The sequence below is a fragment of the Anomaloglossus baeobatrachus genome, chromosome 4, assembly GCF_048569485.1.
Source record: "Anomaloglossus baeobatrachus isolate aAnoBae1 chromosome 4, aAnoBae1.hap1, whole genome shotgun sequence".
Lineage (NCBI taxonomy): Eukaryota > Metazoa > Chordata > Amphibia > Anura > Aromobatidae > Anomaloglossus > Anomaloglossus baeobatrachus.
The window spans coordinates 225,508,323-225,536,078 of NC_134356.1; the positions used below are offsets into that span (position 1 = coordinate 225,508,323).

Consider the following 27,756-nt stretch of genomic DNA (forward strand, 5'->3'; position numbering starts at 1 on the left):
CGTCCCGCCGGCACGGAGACACGTTCAGCAATGCTACCCTATTGTAGCAGGCACACACATGTAAAACCACACGGAACGTGTGTCCGTGTGCGTTTGTACGTGTCTTCGTTTTTCAAAGCGCTGACATGTCAGTATTTTCTCCGGCAGCACGGGTGTCACACGGCCCGCACCCGTACCACACAGATGTAGTGTGGATGCGGTCCCGTGTGACACGCGCCGGAGAAAACACACGTGTCAGTGAAAAAAAAAAAAAACATTAACTCGCCTTCTCCAGCCCTCCTGTCTCTGCCGCTGCGGCCTCTTGCTACCGACCACCGCTCATTATTCTCATTTAATATTCACTTCACTGCCTGGCAGCAGCGGGGAGACGGCAGGGCTGTAGTCCGAGGATCAGCACCACTGACAGCAGCGCGGACAGCAGGAAGGACCACGTGAGTATGTAAATTACCGGTTCTACGTGTGCTATCGCGGATAGCACACATAGAACACACGTGGCCCGCACGTACCAGAGACACGTACTTACCTGCACGCAACACGCAGGGGAAATACGTGTCTCTCGGCACGTGCGTGAATTTCACGTGAGTGTGGCAGAGGCCTAAAGCTGCTTTTTTAGATTATGTCCCATAATATTATTGAAAACTGCATTCACTGTGAGCTACTGTGGGTCAAATCCCATTTATTTTCTAAATATAGTCATCTCAAAAACCATGCACTGGAATAATTTTAAAGGAAATGTGTCAGAAGAATGAACCCTCCTAAGCAGTCTACATGGGCATTCAGGTTATAGGAAGCTGAATAAAATTATACCTTAAAAAGGTTGTCCACACTTTAACATTGATGACCTATCCATGTCTGATCCACCAGCGTATGACATCTGGCACCCACGCCGATTAGCTGTTCTCGGTCCTGGCAGTGGCAGCAGGTGGCCGGAAATGCTCAGTTCTGGAGCTGCTCCATCTTTTGATGGTGGCCACAAATGGGTAGTGCACATCCACCTCCCATTCAAAGCAATACGAGGTGGATTTGCAATACTCGGCCATGGCCACTATCAGTTGATGGGGCAGCTCCAGAACTCAGCATTTCTGGCCGCCAGTAGCTGCCCACAGCACCAAGAACAGCGGCAGGGGTGCTGGGTGTCTGACCCAAGTGGATCAGATATTGATGACCTATTCTAAGGTAGTCCATCAATATAAAAGTAGTGGACAATCTATTTAATATCTATAATCCAGTGCCTTATTTTAGGGAAATACACATTTTTTTTTTCTCATTGAGAATCTGCGTCCAGAGCTTAGTTTATGTGAAAAGGGGCGTTACTAGTGTGAGACATGTAATAGCTGACAGTCTGCTCTTCTTATCTTACTGCAGTGCTGTATAACTAACACATTCCATTACTAACATATCTGCAGCTCTCATCTCATAGTGCTGTCAGATCACCTATACTATCCCTCCCCCTATACTGGGTGTGAGATGGAAGCTAAAGAAGTGTTGGTTGTAATCATATATAGCTCTGCAACAGAGCTGAATTCACTATGTGAGGAGAGCTGCAGATGTCTTTGTAATGAGACAAAGCTGAACTTTACCATACTGTGTTAGTTATAATTACATTCAGCTCTGCAACGAGATAAAGAGAGCAGGCTGTCAGTCATTACATGTCTGACACGGATAACAACCTCTTTCATTTAAAATACGCTCTGGAGGCAGATTCTCAAAGAGATCTGTGTCCATAGATCTACGCTTGTTTACATGTTAAGACAAGTGAGCATTTCTCTGGCATAAAATATCAGATGTCAAAGTATCATTGTAATCAACTTTCTATTACTTGCATGCCTATGTACATGGCTTAGGAGTAGAAATGAGCGAACCTTAGGTTCGAGGTTGGAAGTTCGACTACCAAAAAAAGCAAGGTTTGGGTTCGGAGTTCGAGTAAGTTACAAGTTCGAACCTCTCAAGTGAGCAGCGCTATACTTTGCTATGAGTGATGCTCAGCCCTGTGCGAGCCGCGTGCAGTGTTTGATTGACTCACTTTTGGAGTAAAATCAGCGTGATAAGATGTAGTGTAGTTACAAGGGAAAAAGTTTGGGTACTGTGTTAGCCAGTTGAAAAATGATTGATTGCTCTCAGTGAGAGAAACAAAAATATAATTTTGTAGTAGTGATATCTTTTAATGGCTAACTAAAATAAAATGAAATGGTGTTACAAAGCAAGCTTTCGAGACATCTCAGGTCCCTTTATCAGGCATGGTATGACAAAATACCTGAAGAAACAAAAATATATACACAAACAGAGCAGAGAATGGCATAATAAAAGGACATTTAATTAAAACAAACACTGAGCTTAGAGAGTGAATCCTTAATTAGCTTTGATTAGTGGTGTGAAAGGTTTATTGTCCCAATATCCATGTAGGTTCAGAGGCATGGTGCCCTAGCAGTCTCTGGAACAGACTCTTCAGATTTTGTAGTGAGTCACATTTATGACCCATTTATGCAGAATGGACAGGGTTTTGCATTTTCTTTTAATTTTGTGTGTGCACACTACATTTTATCATGCTGATTTTATCCCAAAAGTGATCAAACACTGCACGCGGCTCCCACAGGGCTGAGCATCGCTCATACCCAAGCACAGCGCTGCTCGCATGAGAGGTTCGAACTCGTAGCTCACTCGAACTCCGAACCCAAACTTTGCTTTTTGGTAGTCGAACCTCAAACCTAAGGTACGCTCACCTCTACTTAGGAGGGTTGATCCTTCTGCCAGATTCCCTTTAAGAACATATCAGTACTGACATGATTTCAATTTAGTTTCCTTATAGATTACCAAGTAAAATGTCATGTATAATTAAAGAGCATCTGTCAGCAAGCATGCTGTCATTGTTTTAGAATGAAAAGTAAACTGATATTATCTTCATGAGTTTTCATCTTTACAAAATTTACATTGTAATCCCTAAAATTTCACTTTCATCAAGGGGTAACAAAAAGAAATATAAAGTATTGTAGATGCTGCCTGAAAAAATACTAATACCTTTTATTCTAAAGACCATACTGATGTCCCGATTCCATACTCCATCTCCTGGTCCCAGCACCTGCGCTTCCAACTCTCCTGGCTCAATCTCTGTGTTAGCACACGACCAGTGAGGTGTAAGAAGATGGCCGTCTGAAAGGCTCATTTCAAAACAGCACTCTTCTGTATCTATCAATCAGCAGTGATAGAAAAGAGACACATCTTAGCTATTGAAAAGAGCCAGACGGTAAAGGGAGCTTTACACGCAACGACATCGCTAATGAGATGTCGTTTGGGTCACGGAATTCATGACGCACATCCAGCCTCGTTATCGTTAGTGACGTTATTGCGTGTGAAACGTACGAACGACCGCTAACGATCAAAAATACTCACCTTATCGTTGATCGTTGACACGCCGTTCTAATCTCAAATATCGTTGATGGTGCTGGATGCAGGTTGTTCGTCGTTCCTGAGGCAGCACACATCGCTACGTGTGACACCCCAGGAACGAGGAACAACACCTTACCTGCGTCCTCTGGCAACGAGGTGGGCGTCACTTTCTTTCGGCTGCTCTCCGCCCTCCGCTTCTATTGGACGTCTGCCATGTGACGTCGATGTGACGCCGCACGAACCGCCCCTTTAGAAATGAGGCAGTTTACCGGCCACAGCGACGTCGCTAGGCATGTAAGTCTGTGTGACGGGGACTAACGATATTGTGCGCCACGGGCAGCGATTTGCCCATGACGCACAACCGACGGGGTGGGTGCTTTCACCAGCGACATCGCTAGCGATGTCGCTGCGTGTAAAGCAGCCTTAAGACGCCTTCATGTTGTTGCTGACACAGAGAGTAGAGAGAAAGTTCTTCACTTGTGTCAAAACAAAACCGGGAGTGAAGGTGGAGGATCTGGAATCAAAACAGTATAGTAGCAGGTTGTATTATTTGGGCAACGCAACAGCCAAATCACTTTTTCTACCTGGATGATCTATTTAATGCATAACCTCATTTAATAACGGAATAATCAGCTTTTCACCAGAGTTATGGATTTCTAATACGTTTTACTTTTCTGAAATCCTAAACTATGAAATTCCCTACTGTCTCCCTTGCCTGCAATTAACGCCTGCTAGCCATTGAAGTCCTGTCAAAAGTCAATTGGCATGAAATACTTCAGCCGTCTATTGCATTTGTATGCCCAAAATAAACAAACTTGTATTTATAGACTAATTTTTTAAAAAAGGAAAATACCATAAAATAAATTAATTTTAATTTATAGTCAATGAAAAATGGAGACACATGCTCTTTAATGATTTTGAGGCATTATGGAGAAAATTATTAGTTTGCGTGCATTATACAAGTGCATACTGATATTTTGTTAGTCGTAAAGTTTTACTGTTAAAGCAGTTTTATATACCTTAGAGGATATTTGTACCAATGAGTATGTCTGAGGTTGCCCCATCTTTACCAGGAGCTGCAGACAAGCCAACACTTACTGATGAGGAGCTGAACACTTTAGTGGATAACCTTGCCAAACTGGGGCCCCAATTATTTGGAGCCCAAGCAAGCCCAGCAGATAAGGATAAAATATGGGCGGACATCCAAGAGAAGCTAAACGCTGTGGGGGGCAAAAAAAAGTCAATTGAGGAGATTAAAAGAGCTTGGAAAAACCTTAAAAGACAAACAAAGAAAAAAATAGATCACAACAAGACCCAGAAGATTATGGAAAGCAAAGGACAAAAAGCCAGCTTAATTGAGCTAACGTACATAGAGAAGCGGGTGGAAGTTATGTTACAAGACAAACAAATCTTTTCTGAGGACTTCAAGGAGGAGCCTGATGAAGGTAAAACTCATGTTCCAAAAGACTTCTTGTGCTATGTAAGCGTGCTTCACTAGTCTTACATTCACACCTTGATTAATGTACCTGTAGCCAGCTATGCAACTGCTTACCTCTAATGCAAATTGCAAAATTTCTAAAAGAATTCTATATTTTTTTATAACTTTTGCTTTAGAGAAATGCTAATGCTTTCATACATTTCCTACTATTCCATGTAGACAACCCCTTTAAATAAATTTAAAGTTTAAGGGTCAATAATTTAAACAGATGGTCCTACTGACAATATTTACCACCTAGCCACTTGATAATGGATACACGACTGATAACTGATGGTGTGACCTCAAGCTCTCATTGATCCTGAGACCCACTGTGCCATGGTCCTGGCTTACCCTTGAGGGGCATAACTAAGTGACTACCTATATTCGCTACAGCCTCTGATGATAAGGGTATGCTTGGCCGTAGGTAGTCACCAGGTACAACTCTTGGGCTGTCCCTGGGTCTGCGGCAGCTAACCGAAGGGTCAGAGACATGGGTATAAAGGTACAGATGGGTGAAGGTAAGGACGTGGTTAGACAATTCAGGTCAGATCAGCACAGGTTCAATATACTGTAAATAGCAGAGGTCAGGATAAACGGTAAACGAACCGGCTCAATAACAGAAGAGACAAAAGCAAAGAAGCACAAATGAAAAGGTACTTGGAACCTATGTTCAGGCAAGGAGTGGTGGAAAGAGCTGCACAATAGACCCCGGCTGTCTAGGGATCGGTTGGGGAAAGTTAAACCCTGCAGGACCAGCAGGGATAAATCTCTGCAGGAACTGGCCACGCCTCCCTATAGCAAGCTGGAGACAGCAGGGATACACAGCAGAGTTGGATGAGCTGCATGAGGACTCAGTGCAGCAATCTGACGTGAAGGAGCAGAGCTGTGAAAGCAATGAGTAGCACAGCACTGAGGACACATGCAGGTCACCACCATGACAGGCCAAGCATGTGCACGATTCCATTAATTGTTTATAGAGCTCACAGTGATGAACAGCATTAAGCTATCTAAAATAGCCCAATAGATAAACATGATAAACATGAATGGCCACCATCCATTCATACCCATTCTCATAATTGGTGGAGGCCTTGAGGTGGAGCCAGCAATAATCAGACATGTCTCCCCTGTCTTGTAAATAGGTGGAAAAATACAGTTAGTGGGCCAGTCTCTTTAAATAAAAGACCTAAAAACTCCAAATCCATTTATAGTGGTTGTTCACCCCACACTGATTAATGATAAAATACAGTATGCTCACCTTACCGATTCCCTGCTACTAATCTAAATGGGCTTTCCTGGTGCTCGACAGTTTTTCTGCTTCCTCTTTCCTTTGGATAGACATGTGACTGCGGCAAGCAATCACTGGCTGCAGAAATGTCTGATGCATTATGTCCATTGATTGGCTCCAGCAGTCACATGGCTATCTAACTCGTAAAAGAATCATGAAGCCCAGTAGAGGAATGAGAAGTGGGCAGTGGGGAATTATAAGGTGAATTTACTTTATCTTTTTCTTCAGCATGTTAGGGGATTTTTTAAAATTTGGGGTGGACAATCCTTTTAAAGCATATGTAAGGCTGGAGTTACACTGCGACTTTGTGCGAAAAAATGCATGGGATCGCATTGCAACCCAAAGGGCGACCATAACGAGCAGGTGGCAATAAGTCCAAACGCATATGATTTTTTGGGACTTACTTGTCACACTTGTAGTACCTTTGGGGTTGCAATGTAACCCCATTCACTTGTATTGCGCTGCAATGTATGGTAGCAATGGCATCTAGCAAACTTTAGGCACATGACAGATGTCGCAAGCCAAAGTTACCATGTTGCCCAAGCCTTAAAGAAGCACTCCCACTAAAATTCGTATTGTTTAAATGTATGTGTATGTAATGTAGTCTGTGTTAATATACTCCTTCACTGCCACTCCACCTGTTTCCAGCACCGGTCTTCTCTTCTTAGAGACATCACCGCAATTGAGGGCTGCCTGCTCATTTTACACTCTGTGCATGAGCCAGAAGCCGCCTTTACAGTGAGCACCTCTGGAGACTCATTCTGAGCCTCGTTCTGAAGTTCCATAGACTTACATTGTAAAAGTCACTTTCGCATCACACAAAGAACAGTGTGATCCGGAGGACTTGAGACCGAAGAGAGCGGTGGTATATGAGTGGTGAGTATATTAACACATTTACACTACATTACATGCATGTATACAGACATTTAAATAAAAAAGTTTTAGTGAGAGTGCTTTTTTAAAGAAGTATTCCCACTATTTTTTTTTAATGTTGTGTTTTGTGTAGTGTCGTATTTATATATTCACCTACTACCTATCTCGCTGGAATCCAGCGCTGTTCTTCTCTTCTAAATAACGTCACTGCAATTGTGACTAGCCAACACTCCCTATGCATGAGCTGGAAGTCTCTTTTACAATGTAAGTCTATGGAGCCTTGTTCTGACACTCCTGTCATGATGACTTTGAGGTAGCTAGGAACCGGGACCCAAAACTGTCCCTCAAACTAGGGAGACCTATGCTATCCCTATTCCCAGGGATACTCCTTATTGTGGAGGGGCCTGAATCTCCTTCCTGGCTCTGCTCCTGACCAGTCCTGATCTAAATACCCATCCCTCTTCCACAGGAAAGGATGGGACAGGAGTGTGTTGAAACCACAGAAAAATACAGACCAGGGAATACCAAAACTCTGTCACACAGCACGCACACAGGATAAGACAATAAGAGGTTCTGGTGGAAAACAAGAGCAGGAAGGAAGTTCAAAACAACAGGGGTAAACTCCACAGCTGAACCAAGCAAAAAGCACAACTTTCACAAGAGAGAGTCTGGGACACCACATCTCACAGACCAACATATAGTAACCATTAGCTGGCATGTGTAGAAATGTGTAGAAGGATTCCAACAGTATAAATATGATGTGTTGTGATAGGTTTCCTCACAACATATGATTAAAGCGGGCTTTACACGCTGCGACATCGCTAGCCGATGCTAGCGATGGCGAGCGTGATAGCACCCGCCCCTATTGTTATGCCGATATTTGGTGATCGCTGCCGCAGCGAACATTATCGCTACGCCAGCATCACACGCACTTACCTGGTCGTCGTCGTCGCTGTGACTGCCGAACAATCCCTCCCTCAAGGGGGAGGGACGTTCGGCATCACAGCAATGTCACCGCGACGTCACTAAGCGGCCGGCCAATCAAAGCGGAGGGGCGGAGATGAGCAGAACGAACATCCCGCCCACCTACTTCCTTCCTCATTGCTGGCGTGTGGTAGGTAACGAGAGGTTCCTCGTTCCTGCGGCGTCACACGTAGTGATGTGTGCTGCCGCAGGGACGAGGTTTAACTTCGCCCACGCGACAGCAGCGATATTTTAGAATGGACCCCCATGTCAACGAGGAACGATTTTGGACGATACAAAATCGCTCCTAGGAGTCACACACAACGAGATCGCTACAGCGGTCGGATGTGTGTCACAAAATCCGTGACCCCAACGAGATCGCTGTAGTGATCTTGTAGCGTGTAAAGCCCGCTTTAGGCTATGTGCCCTTGTTGCGTTCTGTCCCTGCAGAAATTTCTGCAGCAATTTGAACAGCACATGTGTGCTTCAAATCGCTGCAGAAACAGTCCGTAATGAAAAGCCAATTTCATGCGCTCTGGATGCAGCCACTCCCATAGACAGAGCGGGGGTTGCATCCAAAGCGCATGAAAGAAGTGACATTTTGCTTTTTAGAACGCAGTGCTTCGGCAGCAGCCAAAGCGCTGCGTTCTAATACGCCACGTGGGCATGAATTAGGCACAATCTTCATAGATTGTGCTGGGGACGCAGGACACATGCAGTTACGCTGTGGTGCAGAACGCAGCATAACTGCATGAAAATACGCTACGTGGGCATATAGCCTAAAGCCTGCTTTACACAAGTTGATCTATCGTGCGATAGCACGAGCGATCGTACCCGCCCCCGTCGTTTTTTGCGTCACGGGCAAATCGCTGCCCGTGGCGCACAAACTCTTTTAACCCCTGTCACACGCACTTGATGAGCCCACCTCCTTCCTTCCGTTAAGCCGGCGGGTGCCGTGGGACGCAGGTACACTGTGTTCATCGTTCCCGTGGTGTCACCCTTGAAAATAAACTATATTATGAAAGTTAACGACGAGTACACGACTCACGATTTGTGAGCAATACTGCATCACTCGGAGGTGTCACACGAGACGACGTCGTGCGCTAACTCTTGCTAGCCTACCTATGAATCAGCACACAGCAGGTTGACACCCAAGTCTGCCTGTGTTGATCCCAGACACCAGAGAAACCATTGGGTGGAGTGTCAGAATCTGCTATCTGAACAGAGTCCGATGACACCATGACAGTCGGTGAAGTTTGTGCAAAACTCTGTGTGACAACTCCATAGACTTTCAATGTAATATATACTTACTGGACAGTCTGCAGAGTGTTGATGTCACTGAGAAACAGAGAAGAATGGCTCTGGATCACTGGTAGAGCAGTGAAAGGTAAGTATATTAATACACTCATATTACATTACACACACATACAGTATATCACCAAAGTGAGCACACCCCTAACATTTTTGTATATATTTTATATATTTTCATGGGACAGCACTGAAGATATGACAATTTGAAACAATGTAAAGTAGACAGTGTATAGCTTGTATAACAGTGTAAAGTTGGTGTACCCTCTAAATAACTCAACACACAACATTCCCTAAGTGATAATGGCCAAATTGTGCCCAAAGTGTCAATATTTTTTGTGGCCACTATTATTCTCAAGCACTGCCTTAACTCTCTTGGGTATGGAGTTCACTAGAGCTTCACAGATTGCTACTGGGATCCTCCTCCACTCCTCCATCATAACATCATGGAGCTGGTAAATGTTAGAGACCTTGTGCTCCTCCACCTTCCATTTGAGGATGCCCCACAGATGTTCAATAGGGTTTAGATCTGGAGACATGCTTGGCCAGTTCAGCACCTTTAAGCTCAGTTTCTTTAGCAAGGTAGTGGTCATCTGGGAGGTATGTTTGGGGTCATTATCATGTTGGAATACTGCCCTGCGGCACAGTTTCCAAAGGGAGGGCAGTATGTCACAGTACATGTTAGCATATATGGTTCCCTCAATGAACTGTAGTTCCCCACAGCAGGCAGTACTCCCACCACCATGCTTGACTGTAGGCAAGACACACTTGTCTTTGTACTCCTCACCTGGTAGCTACCACAGACACTGGACACCATCTAAATCATATAAGTTTATCTTGGTCTCATCAGACCACAGGACATGGTTCCAGTAATCCATGTCCTTCTTCTTGTTTTCAGCAAACTGTATACGTGCTTTCTTGTGCATCATCTTTAGAAAAGGCTTCCTTCTGGGACAACAGCATACCAATTTGATGCAGTGTGTGACGTATAGTCTGAGCACTGACAGGCTGACCCCCCACCACTTTAACCTCAGCATTGCAGCAATGCTGGCAGCACTCATATGTCTATTATGAAAAGACAACTTCTGGATAGGATGCTGAGCATGTGCACTCAATTTCTTTGGTCAACCATGGCGAGGCCTGTCCTGATTGGAACTTGTCTTGTTAAACCGCTGTATGGTCTTGGTCCCCGTGCTGCAGCTGAGTTTCAGAGTGTTGGAAATCTCTTTATAGCCATTTTTATGAAGAGCAACAATTCTTTTTCCTCAAAGAATTCATTGTTATGAGGTGTGATGTTGAACTTCCAGTGTGTACTCACTTTTGTTCCCAGCGGTTTAGACATGAATTGCTGTGTGTTGAGTTATTTAGAGGTCACACCAAATTTACACTATTTAACAAGCTGAACACTGAGTACTTTACATTTAATAAAAGTGTAATATCTTCAGTGTTGTCCCATGAAAAGATATAAAAAATTTTTTTTCACTTTTGTGATATACTGTATATACACATTTAATTAAATAAAATATTACTGGCTTAAACAGTAGTTCATCTTTTATATATAGATCTACATAAAAAAGAGTAAAGGGTATTTTACACGCTGTGATCTCGCTAGCGAGATCGCAAGCGAGCGTACCCGCCTCCGTCGGTTGTGCGACACGGGCAAATCGCTGCCCATAGCGCACAACCTCGTTAGTCCACGTCACACGGACTTACGTGCCCTGCAACGTCGCTCTGGCCGGCAAACCGCCTTCTTTCTAAGGGGGCGGTTCGTGCGGCATCACAGCGACGTCACACAGCAGGCGTCCAATAGAAGCGGAGGGGCGGAGATGAGCGGGACGTAACATCCCGCCCACCTCCTTCCTTCCACATTATCAGTGGAGGCAGGTAAGGAGATGTTCGTTGCTCCTACGGTGTCACACACAGATGTGTGCTGCCGTAGGAGCGACAAACAACATCGCACCTGCAGCAGCAACGACATTAAGGAAATGAGCGACGTGTCAACGAGCAACGATTTTTCACGTTTTTGTGCTCGTTGATCGTCGCTCATTGGTGTTACACTCTGCGATGTCGGTAACGGCGCCGGATGTGCGTCACTACCGACGTGACCTTGACGATATATCGTTACCGATATCGCAGCGTGTAAAGTACCCTTAACAACTTGCTATCTTGCATTAATTCTAAGCTACAGTTTATACAATAGCCAAAAATTGCATTCATAATTCTGCAGTTTATGGAGATGAAATTCTGTACAATTTTTCGGGGGTTCAGTGTTTGAACAAAGCTAGCTTGCTATATTCTAGAAAAATACATTTGCATCCCAAGCAATGTACAGTTAGAAAACTGTTTGCATTATTGAAGAAGAGAACGCAACTGGGAAAGTGGTCACATGAGCAAAAATTGGATGACCATTACCATCTTGAAAATTCTGGACAAGTCAAGTATACACATAACACATTCATGGCAACCAAGGGAGGATTGAACTAAGTTGCTGCAGTAAGGGAAGAGAGAATTCAGCATTTTGTATGCCAGTGTACATTGGTTTATGGCACTTTTTGAAATTTTACCAGAAGGTGGCCAACTCCTTTAAGGATGTGCATGATCGGTGGATTTTCCTGAGAAAGAAGAGGGAATATCTCTTCGAAACGCGTAGAATAAACCATCCACATTGCTACATTGCTTTTATTTTTTGGAGTGTTTCTTTGTACAGCAGCACGGAGTATACCACAATTATATTTTTTTTGTCTCGCGCAATCGTTGGCAGAGCTTTGAGTGCAGATCCTCTAGAAGCCAAGGCCTTAGGGGCAGGAACAATGTACGGGAGACAGTAAAATAGCATGGATATCTTTGCACTGCTGGAGATCGATAAAGAAACAATATGCATGGGGATGAAAGGTGGTTTATGTCAACGTGTTTCGAAGTGAACCTCATTTCTTCTTCAGGACACCCACCAAATTACCAATTTTGCGTTTCTGCCCTTAGGGGAGAGAAGGCTAGGCACTCGCATAGTATTCGTATGACATAGAATACCAAATAGATTTAACTTATCCAATTGGATGATAATGAGACTGATTTTTGTTATACACAAACCCTAATGCTGGCTGTGGTTTAGGCAAAATGAATCAGTTGTCAGGTTTTCCTTAACATTAATGCAAGATAAGAATTCCACTGTAAATACAAAGTTACTCAACATTTTATATAACCGTTATGTGTAAATATATTTTCAATAATTATGCTCAGGGCTGTATATGCTTTAAATAGCTTATTCAGCAGAAATGGATTTAAAGAATTATGATTACTATCACTTCCACTGCAATATGTTATACTAATAAGTAGTATGCAGCCATTAAACTCTGATGTGAGTAGCCAGTGATGAAACTATAGCCAAACGCAAAATGCAACAAGGTTTGACTTACCAAATTAGTAACATTTATCAGGATAAGTATGCATTATTAATACTATTCACTGGTTATTTGCATTCCTCTTATATTGCCTTACTCTATCAGCTGGCTGTATTCCCTCAAAGATGTTTTCTTGCCATGTATTAATATCATCATTCTGCTTACACATCACATTTCTTGATACATAACCTTTCCTGAGGGCAGAATGTAGAGCAACTGAGGAGACAAATAGAGCAAGAATAGGATTTTATCTATGATTGGAAAAGGTGTAAAATTCAGGAAACGTGTTCACCTGAAAAAGTTGTGAAAGTCACAACTACTGAAGAAACATGAAACAACTGCAGCAGCCCTAAGGTGAAATAAATGCTGAACAAATAGAGAAGGGGTTAATTCTCGCTGCCATTGAATAGTGATTTTTTTTTTGTTAACACGTTTCGGAGTAAAAACAACTCCTTTAAGACAATCACAATTGTGGTTATCCTGAAGACTGAGTTGGATTTACTCCGAAACGCGTTGACAAATCAGTTTCTTGAGAGCAGGCTGGGATGTAGTAAGTTTTTTAGGACACCGATTTAGTACACATGTGTAATTTGTAGCTAATATTTTCTAGTTATTAACTAACAATATATCATGGATTTTTGTTAGTATCATAATGGAGAAAGACTGTCAAGCATTGTTAGATATAATCACTGTCCAACAAGATCTAAGTCTTCACTTTTGTGTTTTTGTTAGCGTTTTTTTCCTATTCATTTGAATGGGTGAAAAACACTGTAGAATTGCTGAAAGAATTTACATCCTGTTGATTTAAACAAAAAGCTTTGAAGATTCAAATCTGCAAGGAAAAAATAAGCACTGTGAGCATGAGATTTCAGAAACCTCCTTCACTGTGCTGGTACTGTGTTTTTTCTGCAGCAAAATCACGTAATCACGTTGAAAAAAAATGCGGCAAAAACGCAACGTGTGAACAAGACCTTTTAATCAGAATCAGATACAGGGACCAAATCCACTGTGTGTGTCTGTGTCAGTAGATATATTTTATTAGAATTAAACATTCTCTAACCAGAGTAAGCATTAAAATGACAATTTTCCAGAAGCTACACTTATACAGCACATTATACATGCAATATAATGCTACACATACAATATATATATATATATATATATATATATATATATATATATATATATATATATATATATATATATATATATACATATATATACATACACACGACCACACACATTTATTCAAAATATTGAATAAGATTATTGTCATCTTATTCAGTCAGGGTTGGCAAAAAATAACAAAAATGTACTAAAGTGATTTATAATTTATAGAATGTGGTGTATAAAACAGAAGAAGTCCAAGTAGCCTTATGGCAAAATTCTACTAGAAAGCTGGTTCACCATCTCACATAACAGCTCATGCAATTCCTTCATTTCTATCACTGCTTCAACTTGCCATATGCTTCTGCTTGCTTCTGTGTCTCTCATATACATTTGAGTGATTTTTCCATAAGTGACATTTGGATGAAAAAATGGAAGATGATTTTCGACCTGCGAAATAGGAGAAGACATTATGGAAAATATTAAGAAGACCATTGGTTTTGTTACGTGATCATTGGAGTTTCACTACAATTATATGATCATGGTGCCAATTCTCCAGCTCTTCAATGCCTTTGATAATTCAAACTATAGAATCTATAATGGTGAAGCTGACAAGAAAACTTCATGAAATCTTGGATGAAGACCATCAGAAAGAAAACTCTTTACAGATGACATCTCGTCAGTTCTATTCAGGCTTGTTTTGGAAAGAGATCCAAAAAAATATTGTAGCGCTATATGGGTATAATTAGATGATCAAAGCCACCTATCTTCATCCTGTAGGATACACTCAGTCTGAAACAACAGATAATGACCTCTTCTCATATATCATGTGTAGACTGATTAAGAACTAGACTAGTATATCACAATAGTACTTCTTAAAATATCTTGTTATAGGCAGTGTTGGGGGCTCTCTAACTGCTGCTTACAGCAATTCTAGGGCAAGGATGTAACTTATGGGCTCTAATGCAAAATACTTACCATGTGCCATTTTTAATACTAGATTCTTCTAATGTAGAACAGCTGCCAATTCGCTAGCTCAACCAACATAAACTAGATACCACTACTAATGTTATAGCAATGAACTAGACTTGAGATTTGTTATATTTTTAGCTTTATTACAACTTTAAGACAATTAAAATACAGATTTAATCTGAAAATAATCATAGCATTAACATGCCGTGTTATTTAATACAATTTTCAATAAGCTGATTATTGCAATATGTTTAGCATCCATACACAGTGTAATTCCCGCCATACCCATTAGACTAATGTCAGACTAACCCGCCAACATGGACGGGTTCAGCTAACAGTTTAATGTATTTGGGGCCCAAGGCAGATATTTGTTGTGGACGTTAAGGATCAAGTATGTCCAATTTCGGATTGCCTATCTTTTTGCTCTCCATGAGATAAGCTACTGCCAGAGATGTCTGACAGTATTTCTCATAGACAATACAGAACCACTTGGCAAAGCAAGTGCCCAGAGTATGGGAGAGTAAAGTGATCTAGCCGCTATCTAAGGGACATCCATCTATTACAGCCATCTAAGGTGTATAAGGGCTTAAAGAAACACTCCCATCAACATTTTTATCCTCTTAATATATTGATTTCATTACATTTATAGCACTGTGTACTTACAATTGCTAATTTTGCCCTTTCACCCAGATAATTCTTCTCTTTTCCACTAGGTCTATAACATAACATGATTAAAAACAGAGTATCTGTATACTTCTAAAATATATGTAGAAACAGAAAGTCTCTTTTTCCTGCTTGCTTCAGCATTGCAAAAGTCAATGGCGCGGGGAGGGGGGCTTGAGTAGCAGAGCAACTTGGCCAAGAGGTGAAGAGGGGGGTGACTCATGCAGGAAAAAGTGACTTCTGCTTCTACATAGAGCAGAAAAAAAGATGAATTAAATGAACAGAAAGGCAAAATGAGCAATTGTAGGTACACAGTGCTATATAATATAATATAGTTATTAAAATATATTAAGAGAATAAAAACTTTGATGGTAATGCTTCTTTAAGTCAGAATTGTCTAGATACATTTGTATAGGTAGAGAGTTAGCTTTCGTTGGGTCCTGTGGGCTCTATTTTTGCCTGAATTACTTGCCATACCTGTAATTTTATTTTAATTATTTATAACTCATGTACAAGACTATATGAGAAGTTTGTGCAAAAATCACTTATTTTGTGGCAAAGATGAGATAAAATTCAGTCCTAGTTGATCAGAAATACCTCTCTTGGAAAAAATAATTGTGCATGGGTTTCCAGAACTACCAAGACTGGATTGGATCCGGTCTTTTACACTTAAAATACAGTTCACTCACACAACAATAATACAGTACATAAACTCCAGCAACACTTTGCTTACTGTTCACAATCTAAAAGTTGTGTACAAACATTGGCAAATATACCTTCCTCGTTGGCTATCTATAAACCTATCAATACGTAATACTAATGACACAGACATTAAATGTGGACTTAAGGTTTGTTAGAATCACATTTTGAATTTGCATGGATACTACGTTACATTACATGTTTTATGCAACTTTTTATTAGCGGAAGAGTGGATTGTTGCCAATTCAGAACTCACTGACAAAACAAGGTTTACCATTTCCGGGCTTCCTACTGGATCAAAAATTTTTGTGAGAGTCAAAGCGGTAAATGCTGCCGGTCAAAGTGAGAATAAATTGCACCCAAATCCGATCTTGGTTAAGGAAGTTATAGGTAAGGACCTGATTTAATATTATGAATTACAGACAATCATTTCATTTGATGGATATCTTGAATGTAATTTTCCATTTGTTAGATTAGCAAATTTTAACAAGTCTTTATTGCATATGAAATAAAAACTGTCTCTAAAGAAAGGAATCTCAACAAAGCACCTAAGACGAGAGATGTATAGTCCTTCCTTAATCTTCCTTAATTTTTAAGCCTAACTTATCCTGAGATATATGGTGTGCAATTTTAGTCTAAAAACAGCAATCTATCATTTATAGACTGCCATTAAAATAAAAAAGGTGAAAACAAGGCATTAACATGTATAGTCATTACTTTAGCATTCCAATAAAGGACGTCATAAATCAGCCATCTGTCACCTATACATATGTTTTTTATTTGATGTTGCAAAATTAAAGTGGTATCAAGCCAAATTCCTATGTGAGAAAAGAGACAAATCTCCTCTTACATAGGCAAATCATTTTCCTTCATATATTACAATATCCTAAGGATAATCTTTAAAAATATTTCTGCTCATGAAAATTTGTAGTTTTTTGCACATTTCACAATATGATAAGTTTGAAAGCAAACACAAGATTTGAGTTTGCCTTTTTTCTCATTGAAAACCACAATACTTAGTGAAATTCAGTTTAGAATTCTAAAATAAAGTTTGGAGTGCAAATATGAAATTTCAGGTGGGGTTTTATCAAGTTTTTGGGGTATTTTAATGACATATCTAACTTTTTTTTCTCAGTTCCTCCAAAGATTCGCCTTCCACGTCATCTTAAACAAACCTACATCCGAAAAGTTGGCGAAGCTGTAAACCTTGTAATCCCTTTCCAGGCAAGTTAGGATTACGTTCAAACATATTTTTTTCTACGTGTTTATCAAATTCAAACCTCAAGGATAAATGTTTCATGTACTTTACAGGCAATTTACACCTAAAACAATAAGGTTTTACGTAAATAAGCACTCTAAACTGAATTGTTATTCCCTAATCCTTTCTGAGTACATATTCAATGTAGTTGCATTAAAATACCAATCACAGTCCTCTCCAGTTTCCAGATTCGTTGAGGACATTCTCCAGATCATATGACTATTCTTTGGCTTTACTGGCTCATACAGAGTGTGGCAGTTCTACTATCCAAATGTAAAGGCCCTATATGTACCGCCCCGCGGGCTCGGCTGCGACCGCCGAGCCACTCGGATCCGTGCTCGTACTGCGGGTGGTGGCTCGAGCCTCTCACGGACCCGGGGGTCACGTCACTCTGCAAGGGAGTTGGCGCTACACGCGGGGACTTGGGTGAGGAGTTCCGTTGGACCGTTTATTGCATTGTTCTCCTGAAGATAAGTTGCAGGCTGAGATGTCTGTTAGCAACTTTCTCATAAAGAACACAACAGCGCTCAACCACTGCTGTGTATGGTAAAGATGGCTATGATGGCTTTCTGCCAAAGGTTTGACCAAAACCTCATTTGACCAAAAGCCATCTAATGTGTATGGCTTAAGTCTCTAAAGGATGTTTACATTGGTCCGAATACTATCAGTTTTCTTCACTGCCAGCAAAGTCATGTGAATGTTGCTTTTTTCATTATACCATCATTTGTGTGATAAGACATGAGTCTTCATGTGAATATGGGACCCCTGGGCTTTAGTGTGAAATTGAGTCACATGTATACCTCTCCTTCAGTTTGACGTGCAATTATGTTTATCCAGATCTCCATAGATCCTGAAATTTACCTCTGCATTTCCCTTTAGTTTTATAGCGCTGGCTCCAAAACACTAGACTTGGGTTAATATGTAATGTTTATAATTTCTTTATCAGGGTAAACCCAGACCTAAAGTATCTTGGAAAAAGAATGGCTCCCATGTGGACAAGACACAAATAAGTATTCGCAACAGTGAATGTGATACTATTCTCTTTATTCGGAAAGCGGAGAGAAGTCATTCTGGAAAATATGATTTGAAGGTGAAAGTTGAAAACCTCCAAGATAAGGCATCAATTTACATTCAGATTGTTGGTACGTTTTACAATTATTATTATTATTATTATTATTATAGCGCCATTTATTCCATAGCGCTTTACAAGTGAAAGAGGGTATACGTACAACAATCATTAACAGTACAAAACAGACTGGTATAGAAGGAGAGAGGACCCTGCCCGTGAGGGCTCACAGACTACAGGGAATGGGTGATGGTACAATAGGTGAGGACGACAGAGCTGGTTGCGCAGTGGTGTACTGGACTGAGGGCTATTGTAGGTTGTAGGCTTGTTGGAAGAGATGGGTCTTGAGGTTCCTCTTGAAGCTTTCTACTGTACAGGAGAGTCTGCTATGCTGAGGTAGAGTGTTCCAGAGTATGGGGGAGGCACGGGAGAAATCTTGTACGCGATTGTGGGAAGAGGAGATAAGAGAGGAGTAGAGAAGGAGATCTTGTGAGGATCTGAGGTTGCGTGCAGGTAGGTACCGGGAGACTAGATCACAGATGTAGGGAGGAGACAGGTTGTGGATGGCTTTGTATGTCATGGTTAATGTTTTGAACTGGAGTCATTGGGCGATGGGAAGCCAGTGAAGGGATTGGCAGAGTGGCGAGGCTGGGGAATAGCGGGGGGAGAGGTGGATTAAGTGGTCCACAGAGTTTAGGATAGATTGGAGGGGTGCAAGAGTGTTGGAAGGGAGGCTAGAGAGCAGGAGGTTGCAGTAGTCGATGCGGGAGATGATGAGGGCATGCACTAATGTTTTTGCTGATTCTTGGTTAAGGAAAGCACGGATCTGGGAGATATTTTTGAGTTGAAGTCTGCATGAGGTTAAGAGGGCCCATGTTAAGCTTTAGGAATCGCGCAGAGAAGAAGGATGAAATAGCAGACAGACATTGTGGAATTTTGGTTAGTAGAGAGGTAATGTCAGGTCCAGAGAGGTAGATCTGTGTGTTATCGGCATAGAGATGATACTGAAAGCCGTGTGACTCTATGAACTGTCCTAGGCCGAAGGTGTAGATGGAGAACAGCAGGGGTCCAAGAACTGAGCCTTGGGGGACACCGACAGATGGGGGCGAGATGAGGAAGTGGTGTGAGAATGGAAGACGCTGAAAGTTCGGTCGGTTAGGTATGAGGAGCTCCAAGATAGGGCCAAGTCTGTGATGCCCAGAGATGAGAGAATCTGTAGTAGGAGGGAATGGTCTACTGTATCGAAGGCAGAGGACAGGTCCAGTTGAAAGTTATCCTAAATATTTCACAATGCTTATACTTGTCGACATTTTTCCAAGTCTTTGTATGGCTACTTATATACCATACTAATTGTTACTCTCAGGCCGTTATGAAAAATCATGATTTCCATCCATTAAGTCAGAACAATTTTCATACATATCATTTGTATTCTATCTGTGTGTCTGTTTTTTACTTCCGTACAAAACCCGTATTAAAAGATTGCAGTTTAAAATGTACATTTTTATACAGTTTCCTATGTTCAGCATTGCAATGTATCCATAAAACTTTGATGCCATATGGATGATCCATATCGGGTTTGATTTGTTTGTGCACATCCATCCAGTTGAATAGGTGAGTCTCATTGAAAGTATGGAAGAGACCGGTGAGATTTGTTCCAAACAGACACTCTGCCCATGTGAGAAATCTGTCAGCTGAATGGCCCTATTAAATAACATTGCTTCCTCCCCGGCCCAGGAGCTGTGGTATGATCAGACCAAACCCTGTACAGTCAGACACAGCCATTACACAGTACACAGTAGAGACACAATATAAGATTATCACAGCACAATAAAAAAATTTTTATACAATATTCAATTGGGAAAATTATCATTATTCCAAAAATGTGTTAAAATTCACATTTTTTAAGACATGATACCAGTCTTCATCAATTAAGCATTAAATCGATAAATGGTTATTTGTTGATTTATCCAGAACGACCTGGACCTCCAGAATCAGTAGTAATTGAAGAAGTATGGGGAGATAATGTTGCACTAGAATGGAAACCACCAACGGACAATGGTAATGCTGCTATCACAGGATACACCATTCAGAAGGCGGATAAGAAAACAATGGTTAGTTGTTTTTAAGAGATTTCAATTTTTCTACTAAATTATATATATCATGATCTTACAACTTTATAAATTATGAAAATATCACTTTATATAGTGTAAAATGGGGTGCAAACCTCTAAGGCTAGCAGTAAGCAAATTACTGCTCGCCGAACTGGATGGAATGATCTATTTCTTGTCACTTTGAGCTTTGAGATGGTTAAATTTATGGGGATATCATATTTTATCATTTCAGATGTAAAAATGTGGCTATATTACTGCAAATCCCAGGGTTTTGACAGTCTGCTGCTCATATGTTTAAGTTTGTTTTGTCTGAAGGCCAAATTATATCAGAGTTTTAAACAATGACGGCATTAGTGTAACTTCTGACATTGGATATTTAGACCTGGCTGTAGTGGGCATCTAGAAGGGAGAAGGAGTTTCTTGATGGAAAATACAAATTGTCTCTTCAGGGAGGAAGGAGACAAACTCTAGTGCCACCTATTAGAAGTAGCAATCCTAAAAGTCAAAGGAGACTCTTTAACGAGCCTTGTCATATGACTTTAGGATTTATGCCAGATCAGAACCTCAATTTGCAGATCCTGTGTTTTGGAGTGATTGCCCCTCGTCATTGCAAAGTATGAGATCTAATCTGACTGTACGAGAAGCTAAGATGGGGTCTAAGAGGAAAACGTTTCTCCTTGCGCAAACTGACACACCAATCTGGTATGCCGGTGTGGAGACTTATAGCTGCAATGCTCCTCTGGGAAAGATGCAAATTGTCTATTCAGAGAGGAAGAAGTCTCTGCACAGAGAAACACTTTCCCCTTAGACCTCGATGGAAAATGTAATATATTTAGACAACTAAATTAAAACCCAGGCTATAATTAAAATAGAAATGATGGGTTAGAGAAAAATATAACTGAAATTCTAATGAAAAAATATTGAAGGTGTTACACTGGCAGGCCAGCTGACAATAACGAAAGGTGAAGCTTCAGCTCAGATATAAAGAAAATTAGCATAAAAAAGTTGCAAAATTTCTCACAAGTGGTAATTGCAGCAAATTTTGTGACTCTTTGCTCTTTTATTCCCACCCTGACACATTCTTCCTAAAACTGGATGGCTTAGTAAAATGGGTATGACCTATATTACCGCAGAACAGATTTGCTAAATGCATTAATCAGATCAGTTGGGGATACTGGTGTTCAATAATTATTGTTAGTGGACTTTTTTTTTTAGGCTGTGTATCCACACAGCCGTGAGTTTTTAGTGGGTTTTTGATGCAGCAAATTTTCACTTCCTCAAAGATACATCATCTGAAGCCACCTGTACATGTTGAGCATTTGGTGAATTTTTTACCTCAGTTTGTATAAGACAAAACCAGGAGTGGGTAATAAATACAGAAGTGGTGCCAGTGTTTCTATTATCCTTTTCCTATGTCCCACTGCTGCTGTTGGCTTACAATGCCGCAACCTCCAGCAAGAATGCAGTGCCTCAGAACTCAGAGCTTAATCCTGTCACGGTGCCTCTGACGGCTCTGGCAATCCACAGGTTGGTAGACAAATGTAAAAAGGAATACAGTAGTAGGGGAAGGTAAGTAGGTGGTTGCAGGGGCTAATTCCGTCATCCAGCTATGTGAAGTAGCTAAGCTCCCTGATCTGGTTTGACTTTCATGTGGTTCCTGACATGCCCAGACACCCAGATCATATGGCATGAGGTAGAAGCCGGGGTGAATGCAGCCCCACAAGAAACACAGACACCGTAGGTTTCATGAACAAAGACAGTGAACTTTTACTCCACATAAACTGCAGTGATGACAATGCACGCTGTAAAGCCGGTCCATATAACAGTTTCCACATCCTATATTACAGTTGCTTCTGTGCCGCCCCTGCAGCGGTTGAACCGCTTGGATTCGGGGGTTAATGCTGTGGCTCGAGGGTCTTCGGACCCGGGGGCTCGCGGCCACTTCAAATGAAAAGGGGGTATTTACAGGGAATAAGAGTTTGTGACACCACCCATGGTTCGCGGTAAGGGGAGTACCGCCGCTGCCGATGGGAGATGGAGTGGGACAGCCAGATGATGTTCCCTACACGGGTAGGGGGGGAGGCCCCAAGACTCTGGATTGTGGAGGTGCAGGGGAGCGTGGCGCTGGTTGGAAGCAGGGGAGGACCACATACTCACTCAGGCAGTGTTGGCAGAGCTGCGACCGCAAAGCAGACTCTGACACAAAGGTAAACCAAGTCTCTGGGTGACGCTGCCTCTCTGGAGGGAGCTCATCTGGGAGTCCGCTCCCTTTGGTGTTGTGGGTGGTCGGTACCTTGCCTCCATGCACCAGTGTTAGATGTTCTGCGTGACCCCTCGGCCTGAAGCTTTCAGGGTCCCGCTCCCCACGATTAGGTAAAGAAGCTGTGCTCTCAATAGATCACACTTGGGATTTCAGGGGGCTGCATGGGTTGGAAAGCCAAATCCCCCTCGTTGAATTGATGCCTTTGATCTCTGAGCTCTTGGGGACAGTTGATAGAGATACTATCCTCCGCAGGTTAATTATCAGGTTGCTTGAAGCTACTCCCTGATCTAGGGTCCAGTGCCGTGCTTGGTACCGGTTCGGTTACTAGGTACTCCGGTGCCAACAGTTCTCCAAAACTAAATCTGGCTCCTTTCTCTAATACCCTGCGACCGGGTCTCCGACTTCTCCTGTCCCAGACCACCGTCTGCGACCTAGCAACGTCTCCCAAGGAGCTCCAACTCCCCTAGCTCCTCACTCTCTAACAGCTACCACTGCTCTGACTCTGCCCCTCCCACCAGTCTGCCTGACCCCTAGGCGGGTGGCCCTATTCCAGCTACACCACTCACTGGTGTGCCTGACAGGGTGTGGTGTGAGGTGTGGTTAGGATTTGAATGCTGATGGAGCAACACCAAAAGTCAGGATCCCACAACCATGGGGGGTTGAGTCCTGCAGCAGCAGATAAAAGAGGGTGCAGTACCCTGTGACACCCTAACTAGTTCAGTGGCATTACTCTTCCATATCAGTAGGATTACCTCTTCCTCATCCAAGCTCTGAGAGGATTTTAGCACCAGGAATCTACAGTATAACTGTCTTGGCTTTGAGCAGTTTGTGGGCTTTCTGGATTTTGCCATGTTCAGGGCCTACCTTGATTTAGAATAAATGGCAGTCTGGATTTCTTTCGTTTTCACAGAAAGTTTCCTTCTCCTTGCCAGGCACAGTCACTAAAGGATAGATGTAACTGAAAGTATTCCCACGGACTCCAGTGTTCATACACCTCTCCCTCCAAGCTCAATCCTCACCTCCTGAGTCCTCAGCCACAGATATCTTTCTGATTACTTCTCCTGTCAGAAAGGACTCGGAAATTTTCCCACTGCTGCGTCACTTCCTTTTACTATATAAGGCAAAGGTAGCTTGGAGAAAGGCCAGCAGAGGTCAGTGTAGATGCTACAACTCTCAGGGCAAGGCTTCAGAAGGCACAGATAATGTCCAATATAGAAAAACACATGACCCATACACAAATACTGAGGTAAAAAAAAACTCATCAATTATCACCGTGCACAATAGTCCCCGCCCCGGTCGCAGATGCGATCTCTTGTGATAGCTGCCGTAGCGAACATTATCGCTACGGCAGCTTCACACGCACTTACCTGCCCTGTGACGTCACTCTGGCCGGCTACCCGCCTCCTTCCTAAGGGGGCGGGTCGTGCGGCGTCACAGCGACGTCACACGGCAGGCGGCCAATAGAAGCGGAGGGGCGGAGATGAGCAGGACGTAAACATCCCGCCCAGCTCCTTCCTTCCGCATAGCCGGTGGAGGCAAGTAAGGAGATGTTCCTCGCTCCTGCGGCTTCATACACAGCGATGTGTGCTGCCACAGGAACGAGGAACAACAACGTAACTTTCGCTGCAGCGAAATTATGAAAATGACCGACACTACACAGATCACCGATTTACGACACTTTTGCGATCGTTTATCGGTGCATCTAGGCTTTACACGTTGCAACGTTGTTACTGGCGCCGGATGTGCGTCACTTTAGATTTGACCCCGCCGACATCGCAGTAGCGATGTCGCAACGTGCAAAGTACCCCTAAGTGTACATAATATTAGTCCATGTGCGCACGTGTATTTGGTGAGTTTTTTACCTCAGTATTTGTGGCCAAAACCAGGAGTGGAACAATCAGAGGAAAAGTATAATAGAAACACAGGCTTCACTTCAGTATTTATTACCCACTCCTGGTTTTACCTTACAAATCCTGAGGTAAAAAAAAAAAATCACCAAATGCTCAACGTGCATAGGTGGCCGCAGTGTACGTCTTATTAGGCCACATGCACATAAGTATTTTTTTAGTTTTTTACCTTAGTATTTGTAGCTAAAAGCAGGAGTGGCACAATCAGAGGAAGAGTAAAATAGAAACACGTCACCACTTCTGTATTTATTACCAACTCCTGGTTTTGGTCTCAAATACTGAGGTAAAAAACTCACCAAATACTTAAAATGTGTATGTGGCCTAATAATGAAGACGAACAGCTTCACCTCAATTACTATTTAGGGCTCATGCACACGTCGAGTATTTGGTGCCTTTTTTATTCATATTATCTATAAGCCAAAACCAGAAATAGAATAATCAGAGGAAAAGTATAATAGAAACACGTCACCACTTCTGTATTTATTACCCTCTCCTGGTTTTGTCTTACAAATACTGAGGTAAAAAATTCACCAAATACTCAACGTGCACAGGTGGCCTAAGTGTACATCTTATTAGCCCACATGCACACTAGTATCCGGTGAGGTTTTTACCTCAGTATTCATAAAACAAAACCATAAGTGGAACAATTAGAGGAAAAGTACAATAGAAACACGGGCACCACTTCTGTATTTATTACCCAAGAGTGGTTTTCAATGACTAAGACCCGCAACCCACATCCGTTTATTTTGTACGTGTGCGGTACGTATTTGCACGTACCGGAGACACGGAGACACGGAGACCCATGTTATTCAATGGTAGATGGCACACACACGTAAAATCACACAGAATGTGTGTCCGTGTGGTAAGTACGTGTGTGCGCTTTTCTACACGGACGACATGTCCGTTTTTGGCCGGCAGCACGCAGGCACGGACCCGCTTTAGTCTATGGGTCCGTGCCTGCACGGACCGCACACGGAGTATGTCCGTGTTCAGCACGTATCGTCCGTGTCCGTTTTTAATCACAAAATCTGAAACACTTGTTACCAATCTATCAGGTCAATTGATGGCAAACAACACCAGGATCTCATGATGAATGATTAACAACGTTAATTGGGTAAGAATGCGGGCCTTTAAAAACGGACGGCACACGGACAGCACACGTACGTATTTTATGTCAATATGGCCATTCCACACGCACACACGGCTCGCATACGCCATCACACGGATGCCATACGTACCGGAGAAATGCCCCTAAAAAACGGAACACGGACTCGAAAAACGGACCATGAGACACGTACTTTTTTTTGCGGAAGTGTGTTTTAGGCCTAATACTGAGGTAAAAAACTCACCAAATACCGAACACTTGCACATGGCCTTAAAAGTCTTCCTGTACCATTACAATTTTTATTGATACTGTTTCCCATAATTACTGGTTATCATATTTGATGAAGCGGTTGTGCATTTTCAGGAATGGTTTACAGTTTTGGAGCATTACCACAGAACGAGTGCAACCATCTCAGATCTTGTGATAGGAAATGAATACTACTTCCGCGTGTTCTCCGAAAATATGTGTGGCCTCAGCGAGATGGCGACAAAGACACCAAACAGTGCACTTATTGAGAAGGAAGGTCAGACATTGTGTTGTTCTTACTATTTAGTGGTTCTGCAAATGAAGTAGAAATCACATTTTGTTTTGAAGGGTATTTTCATAGGCTTAAAATATTTTTTTGCCAGGCTTATCACAAATTTGTGGCAAAATTCTCTGCTTATTGCAAAATCATGCTGTAGTTCTATAGGTAGTCTGCAAGAATTGATTTTTGTTGCATATTTTGACTTCTATTGAGCTCAATGGGGAAAATAGATAAGCAATATGGGTCATAAATTGACAAACTGCATATTCACACTGTATGGAAAATTTCCAAAGTGTGTAGATAGTATTGTTTAAATATTATCCAGCTTACTACAACTGTATCCTGTCGCAGATTTTTCATCCGAAAATATGTGCTGAAAATCTGCAGCTATTCTAATACGGGTAAACTTGCCTAAAGGCTGCTTTACACACTGTGACATCGCTCAAGCGATCTCGTTGGGGTCACGGAATTTGTGACGCACATCTGGTCGCTTTAGCGATGTCTTTGCATGTGACACCTATGTGCGATTTTGAATCGTCGCAAATACGGTCAAAATCGCTCATCAGTGAAATGCCCCCCTATTCTCGAAAATCGCTGCTGCTCGGTGTACGAAGTAGTTCGTTGCTCCTGCGGCAGCATACATCGCTCTGTGTGACACCGCAGGAACGAGGAACCTCTCCTTACCTGCTGCCACCCGCAATGTGGAAGGAAGGAGGTGGGCGGGATGTTACGTCCCGCTCATCTCCGCCCCTCCGCTTCTATTGGGCGGCGGTTCGGTGACGCTGCTGTGACATCGCTGTGACGCTGAACGAACCGCCCCCCTTAGAAAGGAGGCAGTTCGCCGGTCACAGCAACATCGCAGAGCAGGTATGTGCGTGTGACGCTGCCGTAGCGATAATGTTCGCTACGGCAGCGATCACACGCTATCGCATGCACGATGGGGGCGGGTGCTTTCGCGCTCAACATCGCTAGCAATTGCTAGTGATGTCGTAGCGTGTAAAGCGGCCATCGTATAACACAGATGAGGATCGCATCGCAGTGCACGGACTGGCCGCAGCTCTCCTGACTAGAATGTGACAGCTTCTTGTATTTCAATGTCCATAGTCCAGGCATTTTGATGTGATACTCGTCCATGTTATATGACTGTCTGACCCCAGTTACATTCCTGATGTTGATTGCAAAAAATTGACTGTTTTTCATTCAATTGATGGTCACTATTTCGTCAGATTGAATTCTGTGTCTTTAATTTTAATATCTGTATGTCATCTGTTTTTCTACATAAAAAAAAGATAGCATCCATGATATGAGTGAGTTCTGTCTGCAAAATGGACATAATTACATAGGTTGAAAAAAGACCTAGGTCCATCTAGTTCAACCTTCCTCCACCAGTT

The 27,756-nt window shown here is 42.3% G+C and overlaps 1 protein-coding gene across 11 annotated transcripts in view; it reads left to right on the forward strand.

Annotated features, from left to right (window-relative positions):
• MYBPC1 (myosin binding protein C1) overlaps window positions 1-27,756 on the forward strand; it is a 173,195-nt gene that overhangs the window by 124,799 nt on the left and 20,640 nt on the right. For 9 of the 11 annotated variants that reach the window (XM_075344695.1, XM_075344698.1, XM_075344700.1 and 6 more), the window contains 6 exons: window positions 4,458-4,829; window positions 16,352-16,519; window positions 17,265-17,353; window positions 18,334-18,529; window positions 20,425-20,564; window positions 26,203-26,362. In XM_075344695.1, the coding sequence (XP_075200810.1) occupies window positions 4,458-4,829; window positions 16,352-16,519; window positions 17,265-17,353; window positions 18,334-18,529; window positions 20,425-20,564; window positions 26,203-26,362 (1,125 nt within the window). The remainder of the gene's footprint in view (window positions 1-4,457; window positions 4,830-16,351; window positions 16,520-17,264; window positions 17,354-18,333; window positions 18,530-20,424; window positions 20,565-26,202; window positions 26,363-27,756) is intronic. The other 2 variants (XM_075344703.1, XM_075344705.1) reach the window with 1 other exon arrangement.